This window comes from Orcinus orca, chromosome 8 (genome assembly GCF_937001465.1).
Source record: "Orcinus orca chromosome 8, mOrcOrc1.1, whole genome shotgun sequence".
Classification (NCBI taxonomy): Eukaryota; Metazoa; Chordata; class Mammalia; order Artiodactyla; family Delphinidae; genus Orcinus; species Orcinus orca.
In genome coordinates, this window is record NC_064566.1 from 12,837,739 (window position 1) to 12,857,873 (window position 20,135).

At 43.4% G+C, this 20,135-nt stretch overlaps 1 protein-coding gene across 3 annotated transcripts in view; it reads left to right on the forward strand.

Annotated features, from left to right (window-relative positions):
* Nucleotides 1-20,135, forward strand: part of MTCH2 (mitochondrial carrier 2) — a 39,866-nt gene that overhangs the window by 12,132 nt on the left and 7,599 nt on the right. The window contains exons 6-13 of one of the 3 annotated variants that reach the window (XM_049713750.1): nt 315-372; nt 631-682; nt 1,121-1,180; nt 2,567-2,660; nt 3,619-3,666; nt 4,776-4,843; nt 7,042-7,117; nt 9,283-10,795. In XM_049713750.1, the coding sequence (XP_049569707.1) occupies nt 315-372; nt 631-682; nt 1,121-1,180; nt 2,567-2,660; nt 3,619-3,666; nt 4,776-4,843; nt 7,042-7,117; nt 9,283-9,369 (543 nt within the window). In that variant the 3' untranslated portion in view covers nt 9,370-10,795. Of the gene's footprint in view, nt 1-314; nt 373-630; nt 683-1,120; nt 1,181-2,566; nt 2,661-3,618; nt 3,667-4,775; nt 4,844-5,205; nt 5,414-7,041; nt 7,118-9,282; nt 10,796-20,135 lie in introns of those variants that run through there. The other 2 variants (XM_049713751.1, XM_049713749.1) reach the window with 2 other exon arrangements.

Here is a 20,135-nt window from a genome sequence, read left to right on the forward strand (position 1 = left end):
TCCAGGGAAGTCCTTTTCCCTGTTTCTTTGCTTTTGTTTTTCTCATCTGTAAATTTGAGAAGATAACAGAAACCTGCTTTGCAGAGAAATTTTGAGAAGTAACTATAACAGTATTGAAATCCATGAGTGAAAGCTGTGCTAGAATGATAGTGTATTATATTGCATCCCATTCAGGCTACTCTTCCTGACTCCAGGAAGGGCGGGAGTGCTCTGTCACTCACTCTCTTATTCTACCGTGTCCACCCACATGACTTCTCTCAGGAATTTGAATGTCATTTATTTAGATTTCACAAGTGTGTGTTGATTCTTTCTAGACAACTCGAGAGATGATGGCTCGTTCTGCTGCTACTCTCATCACACATCCCTTCCATGGTATGTTTGCAGTTGATAACTGAAATCTGAATTTTTATCTTTCTTTTATATCACCGTCTCTCCTGACTACTTAGATAGGTTGACATGGGAGTTCACTAAAGTACCTTGCCTGTGTGTTTTCTGTTTGCTTGTTTTGGCTTTTATCCAATTTATCCAGATAGCAAAGTGTCTTTAGGTGAGAAAACCTTTTTTTTTTCCCCCAGGGCTATTAAAATTTATCTCGATGTAGCTTAAAAATCTTTTCTCTGTGTTCTATAGTGATCACTCTGAGATCTATGGTACAATTCATTGGCAGAGAATCCAAGTACTGGTAAGTGTTTCTGTTTTCAAGTATTCAGGGAGATCTGTTGAAGCCAAAGTATTAGAATAATAATACTTTACATTTTTATGATGCCTTAGAGCTTATAAAACAAATTCATGTATCTTATATCATTTGATCTACACACAAAAAAAACAGTAAAATCGAAGAAAAAGGCCCAGACAGGTTTAGGAGCCTCCCAGGACCTCAGGGTAAGTTGCAGGACCACTGAAGCCATAATTCACCCTGACTGCCTGTGACCACACCCTTAGGTATTAATATCTCCACTTCTATCTCTAAATGCAACCGTCTTTGCAGAGTGAGGGTGGTAGAAAAGGGAGCAGGGGTGGAGGTATAAGTTTCACCTTGTCAGAAGTGGTAATTGAATATTTTTTTTAATAGCTCCAAAATAATCTTAATGCATTTTATGTTTCTTTCTTCTGAACCTAGTGGACTTTGTGACTCCATAGCAACTATCTATCGGGAAGAGGGCATCCTAGGATTTTTTGCGTGAGTAAATTACTGATTTGTGCATGTGATTTTTGTGTGAGTAGAAAGCTTTGATGAGAACGAGGACATAACTCCTTGTTTAAACCTCAGAGAAAATGTACTCTCTGGGTTTAATTCATGTTAAACTCCATTTAGGCCCATCTGACTTAAATTCTCTTGTAGAGATCCCAAACTTTTGCTCTGCACATCTAAAATGTGTGAAATGAGGGTTTTGTTTTTTTTTTAATAAATTCATTGAAGTTTCTACCCTTACAGTGAGTTCTCAATTACTATATAGTTGATAAAATGAGGAAAGTTAGTTTTTGAAAAATGGAAAATTATCTAACATGTATCTTCTTTATCCTGAGGGAATACGTTTTTGCACTATATTCATTCCCTTGAATTTACTTTGGAAGAACTTAGGCTACTACCCTTGTTCTTCTGTTAACAACAAAAACCACATTATTAACTAAATGGTCCTTTTTCAGTGTTTCCACATACTTGATTTTATGTTTGAGTATCATAAATACTCTGGGAAATAGGCAAGACAGCTATTATTCTCATTTTAGAGATTTAAAAAAAACTGATGCTCTGGGAAGTTCATTTGCTGCCCATCACATAGCTGATAAGTGGTAGAAGTGGCATTTAAACGCTGGTCTTCAGTCTGTGAGGTAATGTGTGTCCCACTCTTCCACACTGCCTCACCTTGGTTAACTAGGCCCTCGAAACATGTTTTTTTTGTGTGTGTTTTTTGTTGTGTTTTTTTTTTTTTTTTTTTTTGCGGTACGTGGGCCTCTCACTGTTGTGGCCTCTCCCATTGCGGAGCACAGGCTCCGGACGCGCAGGCTCAGCGGCCATGGCTCACGGGCCCAGCCACTCCGCGGCATGTGGGATCTTCTCAGACCGGGGCACGAACCCATGTCCCCTGCATCGGCAGGCAGACTCTCAACCACTGTGCCACCAGGGAAGCCCTGGAAACATGTTTTTTGATGCCCTTCACCTGTATCTGTGTTTGGGCCATTCTCATTTTGTAATTTTTCTCATCTTTTGCCCTGCCAAATTTGAATATCAAATAGTTTAGCAATAATCATATTTAAGTCTCTTCTCCGAAATAGGCACATTTTTTGCCTCCTTGCTTATAGTTATTAATAGTAAGCTGAACCATTGGCCATATCGTAGAGGGGTACAGCTGGCCTGCATTTTTTAAATGAGAATAAAAGTCATTAGAGATTAGCCTCAAGAACAGTTATATTAACTAGAATGAATTGGTTAAGTTCTCGTATTCAGTGTCTTTTCAGTTCTCTAGAGTGTTTTGAAATTAATTCTTTGAGAAGTGTTTATATTGAGTGAATTGTCTTTTTGCTGATCACATTTCTTGGTGCTGACTTTTATTTTTTCTTCATGTAGGGGTCTTATTCCTCGCCTCCTAGGTGACATCATTTCTTTGTGGCTCTGTAACTCACTGGCCTACCTCGTCAATACTTATGCACTGGACAGTGGGGTAGGTTGTGCCCTTGAGATGTGCTGGTGCGGACTTCATTGTATCCACCTGGCAGCTAGGTTAGCTTTAAAGTAAGATGGCAGTTGGTGTGCCAGACTCATCATTATATATCTATATATTAACAGTCAAAATTTTAAAGGCTAATGTAGTGCCCTATAGTGTTTACTATAGAGAGATGCACCTAGAAAGTCCCTAGGGTGGGGCAGAGTGAGCCTAAGCGTCTACCTTTCTCCATGCTGCAAGGAGATCACTTCTTTATTGATGCCTAATGTTAGAGGACACCATGAAGCAGGATAGTTTTATAGTATATGCAGGTGTTTCATCTAATCTGAAGTGTTAAGGGGACTCCTGTATTGGGCTTTCTAGAAACCTTAGCCTGGGGTTGGGGTGGGGGGTGAGAATCAGCCTTCCCTAAAAGCAGTGTTTCTCCAGTCTCAGCAGTTGTATACCTCTTTGAACACAGCCCCAAAGCATGGTGGGAACTAGGACACCCCCAGGCCAGGGGTAGGACTAAAAATCCACGTGCTTGGTTTCTTGAGTACTGAGACTGATCTTCCCCACAGCATCTGGTACACAGCTAGGTGTATACGGAGGGAGTGACTTGTCCCTCAGTATACCGTCAGTGTTGTTTCCAGGGATTGTATCAATATTTCTAGGACATCGGAAAAGGTTACCAATCTCAGTTCTGTTGTTTTTGAAATCCTGAGGCTATTATATTTGTTCCAAGCCATCCTAGCCTAATATGAACTTGTCTGTTAATGTTGAACCAAGTTGATCATTTTGATCACTGCCTTTTTATGCTCATAATGTTTTGTTTTCATCCTCTAAATTAATTTTCAAGTTGTCAAAGAAACTAATAATGCAGAGATAGAATATATTGATATGGTTGGGGATAATTAACTGTTATATCAGCTTAATTTTCTTACTTGTTCTAATAAAGGCTTTCTTCCTGTTCTAGGTTTCCACCATGAATGAAATGAAGAGTTATTCCCAAGCTGTCACAGGAGTAAGTTTTTAAAAATCCTTTTAGCCTTTTAGGAGTAGGTTTGTTTGTTTGTTTGTTTAATATTTATTTATTTGGCTGTGCCGAGGCTTATTTGTGGCACGTGGGATCTTCGTTGCGGCATGCAGGATCTTTAGTTGCGGCATGTGGGATCTAGTTCCCTAACCAGGGATCAAATCCAGGCCCCTTGTATTGGGAGCGTGGAGTCTTAGCCACTGGACCACCAGGGAAGTCCCTTTTTAGGAGTAGTTTTCTTTTCTTCTCTTCCCTTCTCTTTTCTTTTCTTTTCAATTTCTTTGTCGTCACTGCTTTAAAGCAACCAGCTGTCTCACGGGAAAGTCTTTCAAATTTATTAATATTTTTCAGAGGTAAGAATAACGCAGAATCCCTGCATCACAGTAACAGTAATAACAAGCCTACATAGTTTGGTGCTGTTCAGCTTTCAGAGGGGTAAGTGGGCACTTCTCATCACAGATCTGCCCCTGCTTCTCCCTGTATTGTGCTGAACCTATATTGGAAACTTCACCCTCTTGAATCACGTGGAGTCTCCCAGTAGTTGACTTTTTTTTTTTTTACAGTATCTTTTTTTTTTTTTTTAACATCTTTATTGGGGTATAATTGCTTTACAATGGTGTGTTAGTTTCTGCTTTATAACAAAGTGAATCAGTTATACATATACATATGTTCCCATATCTCTTCCCTCTTGCATCTCCCTCCCTCCCACCCTCCCTATCCCACCCAGTAGTTGACTTTTGAAGTAGTTTCCATTGTCTTTGGAAGGATTTTCATGTTGTCTTGTTTTCTTCAGGGCTATTTTGAAATGCTTATTGTATTTACTTTTAAATGATGAAGTTCAGTTTTATTTGAATGTGGGCTCAATCACAGAATAAGAGAAGCCTTCTGGTCTTTGGTTAAAAGGTTGCATGTAGTGGTATGGTAAGAGGAGGAAACATCTGCAGGCTCAGAAACGTGTAATTTAGTCTCTCCTGGGATACTGAGAAAGCAAAACCAATGTTGGAGTATTTGACCACAGTGGCACTAAGACTAAGGGAGAAGAATAAAGGAGACTAGGAATGACTTAGTAACTTAGCTGTCTTTTTACTCTTTTACAGTTTTTTGCCAGTATGTTGACGTATCCCTTTGTGCTTGTCTCTAATCTTATGGCTGTCAACAACTGTGGGTAAGTGCCTTGCGTTTCTTATCTTAGTAGTTGGCTGCCTGTATGCCTGACAGGTAGGGCAGTCCTGGTAGAAATTTGGGGAGGATAGTACAGTTGTTGCTGTTAATAGATTTCCCAAATTTTTCTCTGTCTGCCCCATGTACCAGCAGTCCCATCAATTTGTATTATAAGCAGCCACTTCATATCCTTTTTTGGAATAGAGAAGGGCACAAATAATATTTCTCAAGCATTTATAAATAATGTGCACTTGCCAGTAGTCTAGGTTCTTTTCTGAAAAGGGTGGGAAAATTACCAAATTACTCTACTTTCACATTTAAAAAAAAAAAAAAAAAAGAACTTTTTTATTTGTTTTTTGCCACGAGGTGCGGCATGCAGGATCTTAGCTCCCTGACCAGGGATCGAACCCATGCCTCCTGGATTGGTAGCACAGAGTCTTAACCACTGGACCGCCAGGGAAGTCCCTCCTTTATTTATTTATTTATTTATTTTGCGGTACGTGGCCTCTCACTGTTGTGGCCTCTCCCGTTGCGGAGCACAGGCTCTGGATGCGCAGGCTCAGCGGCCATGGCTCACGGGCCTAGCCGCTCCACGGCATGTGGGATCTTCCTGGACCGGGGCACGAACCTGTGTCCTCTGCATCGACAGGCGGACTCTCAACCACTGTGCCACCATGGAAGCCCCCTCCTTTATTTTAAGTCCTTATCCTCTCTTTCGAAAGTTACAAAAGGTATGTCAGGGATTGAATGACAACCTGTACCTGTTTTTCCTCAGGGCTTCACGGAGAAAGTGAGTTTTCAAGTAAGAAAAGTAGGAAATTTGGTTGAAAATGGAAAGTCTCTTGACCTTTCATATACTGGCTGGGGAAGGGGTGGGTGTGGTGTTGGACACCACTGATTTCCAGCTTCTAGGCGCCATCTGACTCTACGAGGTTGGACAGAAGTTTTGCCTCTTTTTTTTTTAATTAAAAAAAATTTTTTTTAGCCACGCTGCACGGCTTGCAGGATCTCAATTCCCCAACCAGGGATCAAACCCGCAACCCCTGCAGTGGAAGCACGGATTCATTTTTTTTTTTTTTTTAATATTTATTGATTAACAAATATTTATTGAGTATATATGGTGTACTGCTATAAAGTGAATGGTGGTTTTTGGTTTTTTTTAAATTTATTTTATTTTCAGCTGTGTTGGGTCTTTGTTGCTGTGCGCGGGCTTTCTCTAGTTGTGGTGAGCAGTGGCTACTCTTCATTGCAGTGCGTGGGCTTCTCATTGCGGTGGCTTCTCTTGTTGCAGAGCATGGGCTGTGGGTGCACGGGCTTCAGTAGTTGCAGCACGCGGGCTCAGTAGTTGTGGCTCGCGGGGCTCTAGAGTGCAGGCTCAGTAGTTGTGATGCACGGGCTTAGTTGCTCCACAGCATGTGGAATCTTCCTGGACCAGGGCTCAAACCCATGACCCCTGCACTGGCAGGTGGATTCTTAACCACTGCGCCACTGGGGAAGCCCGGAAGCATGGATTCTTAACCACTGGACTGCCAGGGAAGTCCCAGAAGTTTTGCCTCTTGATTTATTTCAAAACTCTGTTCCTCTGGAGTACCTGCCACAATGTGCCATTATACATGTCATTGTTTTCAAACAAGATATCAAATTGATAGCTGTGTGGAGTTTGTTTTGTGATTTGTGGAGCGGCTGCCACATTTCGGCCCAGAGCAGGCTTGAAGGATTAGTTAAGTGTGTTGTTGTTGTTACTCTTATTATTTGCAGTTTTTGAGAGAGGAAGTGATAAGGGGTTATACCTGAGTAAGTGCATGTGGTCACCACCATCTCACACCACTGTCCATTGTCAAGTTTGGAGTCTTCTGAATACTACTTAGTTTTTAAATTCCCTTTCCCTGCTTTTTAATCATATAATTACTATGTTCTAGGATTTCATTTGTCCACAAAATTTAAACCTAGATGTTTTAGAAAGTACATAACTGGTTGAAGTTTCTGTTTCTGTTATGTTGATTCAAAACCTAAATGTAAGGGAGGGCGATCCGTTTTGGATGCTCAGTCTTTCCCCTGCTCCAATAGAATTTGTTTCTTCAGAACTAAAATTGCTTCTCAGGGAACTTTCCAGGAAGAATATTTTGACAAAGATTTACTGAGCTCTTGAGAGAATGTTTTATAAATGTTGACTTCAGTAGCTAACCTGTTATTCTGTTTCAGGCTTGCTGGTGGATGTCCTCCCTACTCCCCAGTATATTCTTCTTGGATAGATTGCTGGTGCATGCTACAAAAAGAGGTACTTCTCTCTCATTCTCTGTCTCCCTCCCTCCCTCTCCTCTCCTCGTATTTTATTTTGTTTTGTTTTTGTTTTTTTTCTTAAATGTCTCTGGAATCCCAGGTTAATTCTTGTAGGTTATCCTTTAGTTACCAATTAATGGACCCTTTTCAATGTTCCATATGTCACTCTGGCATAGTAATAAAATGTACTGCTTGGAAATCAGGAGAGGTAGTGAAGAATTAAGAATTCCTAGATGAGGGCTTCCCTGGTGGCGCAGTGGTTGGGAGTCCGCCTGCCGATGCAGGGGACGCGGGTTCGTGCCCCGTTCCGGGAGGACCCCGCATGCCGCGGAGTGGCTGGGCTCGTGAGCCGTGGCCGCTGAGCCTGCGCGTCCGGAGCCTGTGCTCCGCGATGGGGGAGGCCACGGCAGTGAGAGGCCCGCGTACCGCAAAAAAAAAAAAAAATAAATAAATAAAAAAAAAGAATTCCTAGATGTGATCTGGAAGCCATTTGAGTGAACACATTCAAATTACAAATAAGGTCTGGGTAGACAGTTATCCTGGTTGTTAAAATGATGCCCTTGATTTCAGATTATTTTTTCCAACCTCACCTTTTTGTTACTTTTCAGAATCTCCTAATATATTCAGGTGTTTTCCTACAGTATTTAGAGAAGCTGAGAAATAAAAAGTTATTTACCTATGACATTATTTGTCACAATGTTGTTGAAAGGCCTGATCTCTTACTTCTAGAGTCATGTTAGTGGATGATTTTGTCCAGACTCCAATTGTGAGGTGTAGGTCATCTCCAACCAAAAGTTCTTGACGAATCTAGGCAGAGCTTTATTAGGAACCAAAATGATAAACGGCTGTGGGCTAAATTTAACATGGAATCACTAAAATGGCCATCAGTTGAAAGCTGTTTTTGAATGGGAAGCACTCTTTAAAGGATTGTAGAAGAAATTGTATGAGGAAACTCTTTGTTGCATTATATGATAGCACCGGTGACACATACGAGAAAGACCTTTGTTCACAGGGCGCAGGCTTCCCAGCCTGCACTCTGAATGCAAAAGCCTAGGTGCTGCTGGGGGGGCTTTTGCTCAGCGAGCCCAACAAGCCCTTCTGTGAACCCAGGCCAGGACACTTGGGTGGTTGCCAGGCAGACCTAACGTGAACATTCTGGGTTTCATTCTGAGTTTTACATTCTCGGTGTACAATGTCCTTTTGTGGTCCCCGTTTACAAGGAAAGGTGGCCCTTCTTTCCCCACTTCCTAACCAGCCCCCTGCTATAGGAAGAAAGCAAATAGAAAATTAGTAGGGTATCAGACACCTTACCTAGGGAACGGTTAGTCCTTTAAATGCTTAAGACAACAGCAAATCTTAACTGAGCACTTACTGTATATGAGGCATTATGCTAAGAGTTTTTCATGTATCAGCTCACGTAACCGTCAAAACAGCCGTGTGAGGATAGGTACCGTTCTTTATCATCCCACCTCACATGTGAAGAAACGGGGACTTTGAACGGTTAAATAATGCCAATTATGTAACCCAAGGTCACACAGCCAGTGTTTGGGAGAGCAGGATCTACATGCAGGCTGTCTAACTTCAGAGTCTACTCATTTAAACTCACAACATTACTCCTTTAGTTATAAGATTTTCTAAGTACTCCCTAGAGATCTACCATTCCATTCAAAACAAACAAAAGCTGGCACAGGGACTTCCCTGGCGGTCCAGTGGTTAAGACTCCATGCTTCCACTGCAGGGGGTGCAGGTTCAATCCCTGGTCAGGGAACTAAGATCCCATGTGCCACGCGGTCAAAGAAACAAACCAACAAACAAAAGCTGGCACTTGACTGCGTGATAGGACTGTTCTCAACACTTGATATGAATTGACTTGATAATCCAGCTAGCTAGCAAGTGGCAGAGCCAGAATCCAAACTGGGAATTCTGTCTAAATAGGTAAGAAATACTTGCCTTTATCGGTGTGTCAGAATTGTAGTTAATTCCACAGAAGCTCAGCTTAAGTCAGAGGATACAAACTGCTACTCTGTAGTGATAGTCCCGGTTTTATCCTGGTCATTTTAGTCATGTTTCTCAGAAATCTGTCCAGTTGTCTCTGCTGATTTGGACTGGCTGATCTCATTTTCACACTAGACTTTATTTGTTTTTTTTTTTTTTTTTTTCCAGGGAAATATGAGCCGAGGAAATAGCTTGTTTTTCCGGAAGGTCCCCTTTGGGAAGACTTATTGTTGTGACCTGAGAATGTTAATTTGAAGATGGGGGGCAGGGACAGTGACATTTCTATAGTCCCAGATGCACAGAATTATGGGAGAGAATGTTGATTTCTATACAGTGTGGCACGCTTTTTTAATAATCATTTAATCTTGGGAAAATGGAGGTGTTTGGTGTCTGCCTTTTTTTGTTCTTTTTTCCAGCACAACATAATTTACCACTGATATTCCCCCTTTAGTTATCCTGAAACATTTTTACTCCAGATTATTTTACTTAAAAGAAAGAAGTTGCATTTACCTAAAGGTACAGGCAGGTTGTCATGCAATTTGAGTCTTAATTTAAGGCTTTGTAAAGTGAAGAGTACAATCCTGTGAAGAAAGAGAAATAATTGTTTGAAACTTAAGAAAATGAATAAGGCAAATGATATGGGAGGTTATAAGTTACCGTTTTTTTAGTAGACCTTAAAAACTCAGCAGCGCCCACCAGAGCCTGTCTCCCGGTATATTCTTCTAAGCACATTTAATTAACCCTGTCTCTCATACTTCAAAGAAAGGACAACACTGCTAATCTACCCTAGAAAAATCTCTGCGTGAGGCATCCATGCCTTCAGTCTGTTATTGCAAAGCAATAAATTGTGTTGCCAACAACAACAAAAAAGGACAATTAGAATATAAGCAAGATTTGGAAAGGAAGCATAATGGCTTTTTTTTTCCAAAAGAAATTCTTATTATATAAAATATGAAAAGCAAATACTGCAGCATTGGTCCCCTTCTCTAAGAGCTAAGTCTTTGCCAATCCCTAAATTACATCATTATACAGTTCTAATTGTATATAATCTTTTGTGCTTCTGTTTGTTATTTTGTTTGCTTTTTGTTGTTGCAGAAGGTGAGTAGTTTGTTTTTCATTCCTAATGACACACTTGGAAGGTATACTTGTAACTTCACGTCTGGTAATGCAGACGTAAGTCCACCACCTCGCATGTCATACCCTCAGTTAGGCATGGTAGCGTTCAGAAGAGGGGGAAAAAATCATTTTAGAAGGGCATAAATTTCCACTGAAACATAAAGATCTTATTTACTCAGGCCTTTTAGAAGCGGGTTAAAATGCTCTAAAATGAGAAAGCATTTGGTTTCACTTACTTAAATCCACTGGGTTGTTGCCAAATGAATAAGCATTGAATTTGCTCTTTCTCAGAAGAATTTGCTACTTCCCTATCAAAGCTGCAGCACCCGCAATATTAGAGTGGGCGTGCAGGGTCTTCTCCCTCCCCGGGGGTTTAGGAATGTAGCCTGAAGCTCCCAAGTAGCTTACCTTGAAATGTCTTTGATGTCTCTTTGTCTCAAAAAGGAATGTAAATTTTATATTCTATTCAATAGTATCTGCATTTGTTTTAATATAAAAATGTTTTGCATTACCTACTTTTTTTCCCAAAAAAAATCTTCAAGTAAAGATGATCTAGGAAAATGTGCCATGTTTATTATCCTGTGGCTTCTGTTATCATACAGGCTACTACGCCTGCCTAGTTGAGAAGCTTGTCTGACTGTGAGAACCAGTCCACCACCAGCGGGCGCCAAGGCTTTGGTTTTGCCTATGAAAGTCGGGCTGTGGAAAAATTTCACCAAGGCCTGGCATTATTCAGAGTACTGGCTGATCAATCTAACTGCGTCCAAGCTATAAGTCCCATAAGAGTGCTATACCCGTGGTCCTCCATAAAATTTTATAAGCCGTTAACATACTCAGAGTCTGAAATTTATTCAGGGGCTAGTAAATGCAGGTAGGTAGGTACTCTTAAGATACGCATGCAAGGGCTTCCCTGGTGGCGCAGTGGTTGAGAGTCCGCCTGCTGATGCAGGGGACATGGGTTCGTGCCCCAGTCCGGGAAGATCCCACATGCCGCAGAGCGGCTGGGCCCGTGAGCCATGGCCGCTGAGCCTGAACGTCCGGAGCCTGTGCTCCGCAACGGGAGAGGTCACAACAGTGAGAGGCCCACGTACCGCAAAAAAAAAAAAAAAAAAAGATACACATGCAAAAAATACCGAACTGACTCATTATATATGTAAATCATGTAAACCTAGATAAGGATTATCTAGTAAGCTGCACTTGTGAAACTGGGCAAGTGGTTTGCTTTGGCAGTACTGAGCTAAGTTGCCAGGAAATATTCCCTCTGGGGACTCCTGCTGGTCATTGAAGCTTGACTGAAGAAAAGAATGTGGGGTTTCCTGGAACTTTGGGGTGCTTGTAAAAGTACCAGGGTATACAAGCAACCTTAGGATGAAAGAAACTTTAAATATGGTCCTATATCCCAGCTAAACATACCCTAGCTTTGCTATGATTTCCTACTTAAGAAATGTCTTCCTTTCCCCCTCCCCATTGAAATTTTTCTTATATGGTAAAATTCAGCTCTAGTGCCATCTCTTTGTGAAGTCTCTCTTAGTCCTCCCAACCAGATGAGATCTTTGCCTTCAAACTTCTCCCCTAAGTCTCGTAATTATACTGCAAACTAAACTGACAAAACAAACTACATCCAACACCAAGTTCAAGGCTTACACAGCAGTGGCATTACTTCTCTCTGATCTGAAAATATGTGAAAAAAAATTATATTTGGCCCTTTAAAACAGGCGCACCAAAACAACCTCACTGGGCTTTATAGGAAAACTAGCTGGTGAAGTAGCAGTGCATGAAGTCGGGTCAGTTGAAGGTACTGTGGCAGGTAAGGGGAAGCAAGAAGAGAGAACAGTAGGGAGTAATGACTGCCAAGCCATAAGCTTTAGTTCTCATAAGCTTTGGTAGAGTAGGTATGCCCACTTTAGAAATAAAGAAAATGAGACTCAGATTAAGTAACTCATTCAAAATTATACAGCTAGTAAGTTTTAGAGGAGAGTTCAAACCTGAGTCTTTCAAATTCCAAGGCATGTTTACTGTTTCATAGAAGCAATGAAATGCTGAGAATAAAGTAGCCAGTGAACCAAATGATAAGTGATCCGTCTGAGGACAAAGGCCCTGCCTTTTAGTCAGATCAGTGAACCAGAGAACAAGCCTCCCACAGAATAGAGTAGAATGGTCTTCAATCAGGAAAGATACACTTTTTGCCTCTGCGGAATAAGTAGGTGAAGCAACTGAAAATAGAGATGATCACCATTACTTTTCTATACTATCATGATTTATGCGGATGGAAAGCTAAGTTACTGTACAGGAAGGATTTTTTCCCAGAAGTACCATTAGTCCAATGTATTGGAACTCCTACTATGTTTGAAGGTTAACATTTTTTGAAAGTGATTTACATGTCAGCTCCTCAATGGATTCTTTTCTTATGGCCATGCCCTGTGACTTGTGGGACCTTAGTTCCCCAATCAGGGGTTGAACCTGAACTGTCGGCAGTGAAAGCATAACCACTGGACCACCTGGAAATTCCCTCAGTGGATTCTTCTAGAACATCCTTGCATATTGGATGGGTTCATTCAGGATGCTGCCCTAAGTGCCTTAGTAATTTGTATCTTTGGAGATTTTTTGTTTTGTTTTGGGGGGGGGGGTTGGTTTTTTTGGCCATGCCATGTGGCTTGCAGGATCTTAGTTCTCTGACTAGGGATCAAACCCGTGCCCCCTGCAGTGGAAGTGTGAAGTCCTAACCACTGGACTGCCAGGGAATTCCCATGGAGTTTTTTTTTTGGTTTTAAATACAAAGTTGTGTGTTTTATCTCCCATGGAGAGATTTTTTTAGGCTTATTTAAGGATGTCACATTTTATGTTTTCCACCTCCATTGATCCCTCGTCTTATCTCTTCAGACTTGAGAGAATTAGAATCTTGAACTCTGATTTTTGTCCTAGAGGGAAAGTTGCAAATGAAAGGTTCTTTTGCCACCAACTAAAAAAAAAAAAAAACCTTTTTTTCAGGAGACTGTCTTAGAGGGTAACAGCAATCAGTTTTCTAAAGCAACTAAAAGTGTTTCCCCTCCAACCAGTTTTGTCCATATGAGTCAGCCTCATCTGTTTGCTGTCTTGGGAGGCAGGTCTTCCACACACACTGCCATAATTCCATGGCCGTGAGATGAAATGTTGAAAAGCCCAGTTGCCTCACTCTCGTAAGTGGATTCCTCGGCAGTCGGGACCCCAAATCTGTCTGGGACCAATTAGCCAGCATTTGTATTAAAACCACAGTTGTTCCAGCACCAATTTACTGCCACCCTGAAAAAGAGTGTTTTCAAATAGATTCAGATTAGCACCACACCAAAATATGGCTGGAGAACAGTGCTTTGGAGCGTGTCAGGGAAAAGGGGGAGAAACAAAAATGTGCCCTGGAGGAGCTCTTGAAGACTCGCCAACTTCCCAAGAGGGAGGGCAAATAATGATACAAACCCTGCCCCCTCCCAAACCCAAGATGACACCATTGGCGAGAGAACCTTTTCTAGCACCAGTTTTTGCCTCACTAAGGCAGCCAGAAGAATGGACTGTTCCCTGGTAATGCCACATTTCCATGGAAAAATCTATCAGGCTTTGCAGTTTATTTCCAAACTGAGGAGCCAGAGGTGAGATAAGGACAGGAAACAGAAGTGCGCCTAGTCGCTTACTATCCCGTCTGCACCCCTGCCCTCCTGGCATCCCAGAGACTGGTGAGAGTGTCCTTTGGCTGGAAACAAAAAAGGAGGGTGAAAAGGGAAACAACAGAGCCGTACCTCACTTCAGACTGCTCACCCCCTCCTGGAATTCAGCATTTCATGCCCTTCCTTCCCTGAGGGGCCCACATTTAGAGTTTATAAATATAACCCTCAGTTACTGAGTGCAAAGCCCTGGGTTGTGGGCAGTGGAGGATGTAATAAATCTCTGCCTCCTCCATGGCATTACTGGGAGCTGAGGAAGGGATGCAGTCTGGCGAGAACATAAAAACTAAGAATGTTGGGAGGATTAAATGGAACCATGTGTAAGAAAGCAAAGCCTGGTGCACTGAAAGGGTTCTCACCGAGTCTCCCAAACACTTGCTGTGATGGGTGTTGGACAGGCAGGATGTGCCAGAAGTTGAAACCAAGCTCCCTGGGATCCACAAGAGGAAAAGCTGACATCCAGTTAGGGGAACTCAGGGAAGGCTTCATGAAGGAGTAGCACTTGACCCGGTTTTCTAAGGACAGGGTACTGGGAGGCAGGATGGTGGGATGGGAACAATTTCCAGCCCTGTCACTTAGCAGCCATGCGACCTTGGACTAGTTATTTGATCGTATTAAGCCTCAGGCTCCTCATCTCTAAAGTGAGGATAATACTTCTCTTACTGGGGCATTAAATTGAGTACAGTGTCACAGCAAATATTGGAATGTGGTAGCCGTTATGGTTATTTAAGAATTAGGGGGCTTCCCTGGTGGCACAGTGGTTGAGAGTCCGCCTGCTGATGCAGGGGGACACGAGTTCGTGCCCCGGTCCGGGAAGATCCCACGTGGCACGGAGTGGCTGGGCCGGTGAGCCATGGCCACTGAGCCTGCTCGTCCGGAGCCTGTGCTCCGCAACGGGAGAGGCCACAACAGTGAGAGGCCTGCGTACTGGAAAAAAAAAAATTAGAAGGTAAGGGAATACTTTATAAATATAGATAATATGGGCAAAGTCATGGAACTAGTAAAGGCCAAGAGTTGAGGGAAAGTGGAATTGCATCTCTAATGACAGTCCTAACATTTCTTTTTTTCTTTTTTTTTTTTTTTTTTGCCGTACGCCGGCCTCTCACTGTTGTGGTCTCTCCCGTTGTGGAGCACAGGCTCCGGATGCGCAGGCTCAGCGGCCATGGCTTCCGAGCCTAGCCGCTCTGCGACATGTGGGATCTTCCCGGACCGGGGCACGAACCCGTGTCTCCTGCATCGGCAGGCGGACTCTCAACCACTGCGCCACCAGGGAAGCCCCCCCTAACATTTCTTCAAAGCTGTATTTCTGCCATATAATGAGCACCTGGAACAATACCTAACACATAGTTCTCAATAAATGTTTGTTCAGGATCCTCAAATTCAATTACATCACAACCCTTCTCCCCAAGCCTGCAGTGGTGCTTGCATTCTCAAATTTGTTTAAACACTTCATGATCACCCTGTTTCCCAAGCTAAAACCCTGGAGATGACTGAAACCTCTCCACCCTTCACTATTCTAAGAAGTCACTGCTAGATTCTCAGAAATGCCTCTTGAATTTGTCATCCTCCCTCCGTCCCCAGTGCCCTGGTGCATCATCTCTGCTCAGCTGTTGCAGCAGGCTTCTATCTTGTCTTCCTGCCACCAGCGCAAGACAGCAGGCAGTAGATAAAGCTGGAGCTGTATGGTATGATCTGGTTATGGAGGATGGCTACAACTTTTCTCTGCCTATACAAGCTTCCTACAGGGGATAAAATACTTTCTGACCTAAGTTTCTTAAGACTTCTTGCTCTAGCATCCTTAAATCCATGCACCTTAAGCCCAAGTCATGCAGTCCCAATTCTCCTCCTACAACCTCCTCTGCTCTGCATATTTGTACCTCATTAGCAGCTGCTCTTTGTGTTTGTTATCTTCTGCTGGAGCCTTGTGCAGAAGGAGCCAAGCTGAGAGACAAGGATATTTATAAATAGAAAGTGGGTGTAAAGTTCTGCAGTTGCAAATGTTTTTTAAAAGGCTAATTCCATCTCTCCTCCATTTGAGCTTTGAGATTCCTGTCCACCTCCTCATCTTCCATCTTTTACCAAAAGTCCTTACCCTCTCCTTGGTCCCGGCCATGATAAACCTGGAAACCCTGGTGGTTAAGAGATGTCACCTGGGCTTCCCTGGTGGCGCAGTGGTTGAGGGTCTGGCTGCCGATGCAGGGGACGCGGGTTCGTGCCCCGGTCCGGGAGGATCCCACATGCCACGGAGCGGCTGGGCCCGTGAGCCATGGCCGCTGAGCCTGCGCGTCTGGAGCCTGTGCTCTGCAACGGGAGAGGCCACAACAGTGAGAGGCCTGCGTACCGCAAAAAAAAAAAAAAAAAAAAAGAGATGTCACCTGGAAAGTGGTGCATCTGTAGACATCTGTACAGAATGAAAGCTATTGAGATAACATAAATGTACTTACCACCTAATAATAGAATATTTATTAGTGGCCTCCTACATGACCTGCCCATATATCCATTAGCTCCAACCCATAAAATAGCCATATAAACAAAATATAATCCCATTTTTTTGATAGAAAAGTGAAGTTCAGAAGGGTTAAGCGATTTGCTCAAGACTGATAAATGACAGAGCCAGGATTCAGAGCTGGGTGTGCAAGTCTGGGGAATTTCTAATACGTCATGCACACGTACTGAGTTCTGTTTTTCTACCTAAAAATAGGGGAACAGATTTAAACAAGGAGGTAAAAATGCAACTTGATGAGAGAGAATTTGATTTTATAACAAGGAAAGGGTCAAGTTGTATATCATGGTTGCATACTCAGAAACCCAACAGACTGGCTTAATTAAGAAAAGGAATTTATTGGCTCAAGCAACAGAAATGGTCAGTTGGTAATCTGGTGGTTCAAACAAAGGCATCAGGACTCCCACTCGCCCCACCCCTTGGGCCCACCTCTGCCCGGTTTCCCTCTCAGACAGGCTCACTCCACTTGGCAACAAGATGACAAATGGCATCTTCACTCAATGGCTTTTTAGAGCTTGTCATTTCAGAGAATGAGTAAATGTCTCTTAGGGAAGTTCCAGGAAGAATCCCCTGGAGGACTCTGGCTTGACACACATCCATCTGTAAACCATTCCATTTGGTGTGTCTGGGGGATGGAGTACTCTACTGGCCAGACCTGAGTCAGGTCCAGCCTGAAGGTGTCAGGATCCAGGGTCAGCTCCACTGGAACCATATACGGTTGGCCCTCCGTATCTGCAGATTCAACCAACCAGATTCAAGGGTCTACTCTACTTGGGGCTGCAGGGGCATGGCTCATCAAAGGAAGGTTCACCAGGCATAGACATATACTGCAGCATGTCCAAAAGAAACAGCTTGACCAGAAAGGGAAAGAAAGCAGCACAGTCCGCCAAGGACATAACCTGTGAGAACCGTGAACCTGAGATGAGCACAGGGGTTGATGGGTACTGAAACCTATGCACAATCACCACATCAACCACATAATATCCCCATTTTTCAAGTGAGAAAAATGGAAGCACAGAGATTTAAACAACTTGCCGGGAAGGGGCAGAGCTAGAATTCAGACCTGGATATGCTTGACTCCGAATCCTGTGTGCTTTCTGCTCTCTGCCCCGGCGCATTGCCAGCCCGGGGTGGGGGGGTGGGGGGAAGCCTTTGGGTGAAACTGACAGGTGAGCCAGGTGAGCACTTGGAAGCCACGGCCCTGCGGGAGTCCACTTCCACCTGCCCAGCCGAGCTCTGAGGGCGGGACGGCCCCAGGCTGGGGGACTGCCCCCACCCTGCCCTGGCAGCCACAGTCCCACACAGCTTCACATGCATCAGCGACCGGTTCCTCTCTCAGTGGACAGACATGACTGCCAGGGAGCAGCTCCCCCGACCTTAGCTCTGACCGTGGGGAAGAACTGCCTGGAGCTGTCAGTGGCACAGGAACCACAGGGCAAAGTCGAATCAAGAAGGAAGGGCATGTTGGCCATGGAATGAGTGGGTGAGCAAATAAATAAATAGTCCTAGAAAAATAACTTGAAGAGATTAGAGTTACTATCTCACGTTTAGAGACTTAGATGGGAATGTGGCACATGAGACAGGAGGCTCTGAAATAGAAAATGAGGGTAGCCCATTTGCAGAAAATCCTTGGACAGGAAAAGGGGCAGAGCTGAAGAAACCAGCGTGGCTGTATGGAGAGCTCCCTGACAGGCTCACAAATGAAAAGGCAGGTATAAGAGAAGAAGGCTGAAGTCCTTGATAAAATGAGACTCGGAAAAAGTGCAGACAGTAAAAGACATTGTTGGTTATGTTCAGAGCAAGAGGGATAAAGACAGGATAGGGTTCCACTTGGGGAAAAGGTGCCAGGTTAGCAGTTGTCGGAAAGCAGAATACTCAACCCCGATTCTCCTCACTCTCCATCGAAGAAAAGCATTTCTAAACTGGAATGAGTCAAGCAAAACTTCAGATAGAGGAAGTTGAAACTCCAAAGGGAGAGAAGAGAAGTAAACCTAAGCACCCAGCCATTTAAATGAGTTGCAAATCCCAAGGTGTTAAACCTTGCAGAGAAGATTCTGGAACCCTTGCCAACGTAGCTGATAAAGCTGTGGACAAAAGGAAAGGGGCCCCAATGCCCGATGGCTGCAAATGTCCCGGTGTTAGAAAAGAGGAAGAGGTAGATTCTGGAAACTCTAGGTGGGTATACTTCCGGTGAATTCCCAAATTTATTCTAGAATATCATATTAAACTGTGGGTTTGAGAACACCTAGAAAAAGAATTGGCACCTTCACTAAAAACAAGATAGAGTAAATAATAATGTCAACAATAATATAGTTTGTTATTATTTATTTGGAAGGCCACTAGGAAAATTTCCTTGGACATAGCGTACCCCGTTTCCAGTTAGACATCAGGTGCCTCCCAACTGAGGAGACAGCCAGGAAAACAGTGACCTCCAAGGTTGCCCAGTCGGGTGGATCTCTAGCCCATTTAACCACTGTGCCCCTCCCCCCAAGTTGGTTATTCGGTTGATGTGAATCCGGGGAGAAGTCTTAAATTTCATGCTTCTAGATTCTGCATTTGGTCAGCTCAGTAGTTAATCGTGTCTGCCACACTCACAGTAGTTAATCGTGTCTGCCACACTCACAGTGCAGGTGGTACCACTATTGGAAGGAAAAGCTAATATTTGGATGTCAGAATCAAGATTCTAAAATATCCTGAAACAGTGAGCTGAAACCCACAGGATGAATTTAAAAGAAGTGGAAAGACCTGCATTTATACGTATTTTAAAACATCAGCTGCACCAGCACAGGATGAAGGAAGTTTGGCCTGACAGTGCTTGTGAAAAAGGATGAGGGCTTTCAGCCGACCTCAGGTTGTATAGAAGCCAGCAGGAACCAAGCAGCTGCTCAAAAAGATACTGGTTCTCCCTGCCTTTTTTAAATAAATTTATTTATTTATTTTATTTTTGGCTGTGTTGGGTCTTTGTTGCTGTATGCGGGCTTTCTCTAGTTGCAGCGAGCAGGCTTCTCATTGCGATGGCTTCTCTTATTGCGGAGCACAGGCTCTAGGGCACGCGGGCTTCAGTAGTTTTGGCTCACGGGCTCTAGAGCACAGGCTTAGTAGTTATGGCACATGGGTGTAGTTGCTCCATGGCACGTGGGACCTTCCCGGACCAGGGCTCGAACCCGTGTCCCCTACATTGGCAGGCAGATTCTTAACCACTGCACCACCGGGGAAGTCCCTCCCTGCCTTTTTTAATTTTAAGTGCAAAAGGGTAAAACAGTGGAAAGTATGTCTTTCTCCCATAATCATTCCTCTTCCCAGGAGGCAGCAGCTGTTAATAGTTTCTAGAAGATTCTTTCAGAGGTATTCCATGCACATAAAAGCAAATGCATACTGTTTTTTTAAAAGAGAAATGGTAGGGGCTAGGGTCTTCCCTGGTGGCGCAGTGGTTGAGAGTCCGCCTGCCGATGCTAGGGGACACGGGTTCGTGCCCCGGTCCGGGAAGATCCCACATGTCGCGGAGCGGCTAGGCCCGTGAGCCATGGCCGCTGAGCCTGCACATCCGGAGCCTGTGCTCTGCAACGGGAGAGGCCACAACAGTGAGAGGCCCGCGTACGACAAAAAAAAATAAAAAGAAAAAAAGAAATGGTAGCATACTGTACACCTTGGTTTTTTTGTAATCAAATCAATATTTCATAATTCATGAACCTGTTTGATTCATTACTTAA